This window comes from Alexandromys fortis, unplaced genomic scaffold, assembly GCF_014885135.2.
Source record: "Alexandromys fortis isolate MF-2015 unplaced genomic scaffold, M_Fortis_MF-2015_v1.1 scaffold_32, whole genome shotgun sequence".
Classification (NCBI taxonomy): domain Eukaryota; kingdom Metazoa; phylum Chordata; class Mammalia; order Rodentia; family Cricetidae; genus Alexandromys; species Alexandromys fortis.
Window position 1 is genome coordinate 49,472 of NW_026067938.1, and position 2,650 is coordinate 52,121.

A 2,650-nucleotide genomic window follows, 5' to 3' on the forward strand; every position below is an offset into this window, starting at 1 on the left:
GCTGTCAGTTGAGGTAAGGAAGGAATCAACATAAATCCATATTGGTTGTGAAGTCCTTGCAGGTACTAATCAGGATGTTCAGTCTCTCGGTCTTCAACCATATGACAATGGAAGATGAAGGCAAAGGTCTGAGGTTTGGGTAATCTTTGTTTTTGCAGGCCAGGTCCTCACCTCTTGACTCCATAGAAAGAGTTTGAGTGGACAGAAATTCCAAAGTCGAGTGTTTCGCCTGGGAACCCATGTATTTTTGCCTGTGAGATCTATGCACTCTTTGGTGCTCAAATATTCCAAGTGAGTTTAGTGAACAGGCAGGGAAGCCTGTCCAGGATCTTGAAAGAGGGCTGCCATGGCTCAAGCATGGATCCAGGCAGTAGGTGCTAGAAAATTAGAAATTTCCGGTGCCCCTCAGAATAGGAGTCACTCTCAGTCACTGCAGCACAGTGACTGAGAACAATTCCAGTAGAGAGAGCATCCTAGGTTCACCTGCGGGAAATCCTCTTGTAATCCCTGAGGGCCTTGGCCAAGAGAGGGGTCCTTTTCTTTGCCTGGGTCTTGGTGCTGCCTCCTGCAGGCAGGCAGGGAGCTCTCTGCAAGTGACTAGGGGCCAAGTCTTCAGAAAGACTGTTCTTGTCAGAGGAGGACTCCCCTCCTGGTCCAGAGTATGTCTGCTGTCTTGAGCTGGTATTATTGGAGTCGAAGGTGAGTAAATTGGTTTGACGGCTTTGTGACTTATTGGCTTGTGTGCTTTGGATGCGGGCTTTAAGGGCTTGCAACCTGAGCTCTTGGGACTTTTCCAGCTGGAGGTGTGTCTGGGTCTCAGTCTGGGTGGGATTTGCCTTGGCAATACGAGTCCGGGGCAGGGATTTCTCTACTTGCTTCCAGGGCTCAGCTTTGTTTCCAGCTGGTTGGCACTGAGTTTCCAAGGGGCAAGAGGGCACGGCATGTTGCCCTTCCTTGGAATTCTTCAGGAGCCTGGAAGGTGCGCGACCCGAATAGACTGGCGTTCTGAAGTTGACCCTGCTTGTCCAATTTGGTTCTTCTTGATCAGTGTGCAAAGAATATTGCTCCGGGCCATCCAGGAGGGAGTCATCTTGGCAACTGGAGGCCACTTCTAAAAGGGGACTCACATCAAGGCAATTTAGCTCCTTGCTGCTGCAAGACTTGCCAAGAGGCGCCTTTGCTACAGGGCTCTGGGCTTCAACTGTCCAGGTACATTTCTTCTTCCTCTTGCTTGTAGGCTGTGGCAGGGGCAGAGCAGAGGAAGCAGAGCTGTCATAGTTGGAGCAAGCCTCAGAAGGCTCAGTAGGGTGGTCTTGCAGAATACAATGTCCTGGGCTCTTTCTCTGCAGAGGAGAAAGGTACTGCTTTGCTGGTCCAGCATCTGACTTGCTGGAGAGGAGCTTGTCTTCTTGGAGCTGCCCGGGCTCCTCTACATGTCCGCGGGAGCACTTTGCTACATTCTCCTGGCTCTGTGCAGTTAGCCTGGGGTCCCCACAAGATGTGCTGTGCCTTTTGCTTCCTCTTAGCTCCAGCCTTGGGCTGCGAGTTTCTTTTTGGCCTGGGTTTCTGTGTTAGCTGAGGCTCAGCCTCGAGCTTAGGGTCGAGTTTGGGCTCTGGCTTAGGCCCGGACTTGGGTGTTTACTGTTACTGCAAGCCTCCAAGACCTTTCTCCCATTTTCTCTGTCTTCCGTAGACCTGGGCTCATGGGGCTTTTCTTCTGGAGAGTTTTTTGACGACTCTGTCATGAGGCTCGCCTGAATGGCAAAGTTCTGTATGTCTGACTCAGACTGGTGCCCAAACTGGGACCTTCTTGACCACAGGGTGGCAAATTCCTTAGCAAACGGGCCCAGGAGCTGCTCTTCCCTCAAGCGCTTGATGGTTTGCCTGAAGCCAATCTTCTCCAGGGTGTCACATAGGATGGGCTGAGAAGAGAGTTTCTTCAGGGTTTTGTAGAGTTTGTGGGACTCTGTCTCCCTGTGCAGGCACTCCCGCAGCTTAAGCAAGGTTTCCAGGTGATGGGCAAACTCCATCTCCACTGCTGAGGACTCCATGGGGGATCCCAAGAGCAGCAAGCTTCACTGGGCTACTCCTCTGTCTGGGGACTTGGCTGGCCTCTCTGAGGACAATGCTTCTGTGCTGGCCTGTGTGTCAGCTGGCTTTCCTTGTGCCTCCCTGCTGCTCTGCTTGCCCTTGCATTTAAGCAGTAGCTGTGCCACACCTCCTTACCACTATTCAATCAACTTCCTAGGCTGCTTCAGCTGGCCCCGCCCTTTCTGTCTTTCAGGTCTGATAGCCATGCCCACTCCCTAGTTCTCATGCCTTTCTCTGCTTCCTGGGATAGTGAGCTGAGCTCACCAGGGGTAAAGTTAAGCATAGTGCGCATTGCCATGTATTGTACTTACTCACACAGCATGAACAAGTAAGGGTTAATGGGTCCAGCAAGGCTTCTGATCTGAACTTCATGAAGTAAAGAACTTTTCCTCGGAGGACTTGGTGGTCAAAGCTCCATCAACTTGTGGCCATCTCCTCCCTCTCTCTCTCTCTCTTCTCTTTCCACAAACCAGCTGTACATTAAGGTTTAAACAGGTGCTTCCACAAATAGCCACAGCACAAAGTTTCATTTGGGTTTTCCTATTTGGGTCATTGGTTC

The 2,650-nt window shown here is 51.3% G+C and overlaps 1 protein-coding gene across 1 annotated transcript; it reads right to left on the reverse strand.

Annotated features, from left to right (window-relative positions):
- Window positions 1-479: 479 nt before the first annotated feature.
- On the reverse strand, window positions 480-2,051 carry LOC126504773 (elongin-A3 member D-like). Its single transcript, XM_050147263.1, has 2 exons — window positions 1,643-2,051; window positions 480-1,549 (listed from the first exon to the last, which is right to left on the reverse strand). The coding sequence occupies exons 1-2, from the start codon at window positions 2,049-2,051 to the stop codon at window positions 480-482; spliced, it is 1,479 nt and encodes a 492-aa protein (XP_050003220.1).
- Window positions 2,052-2,650: the final 599 nt, after the last annotated feature.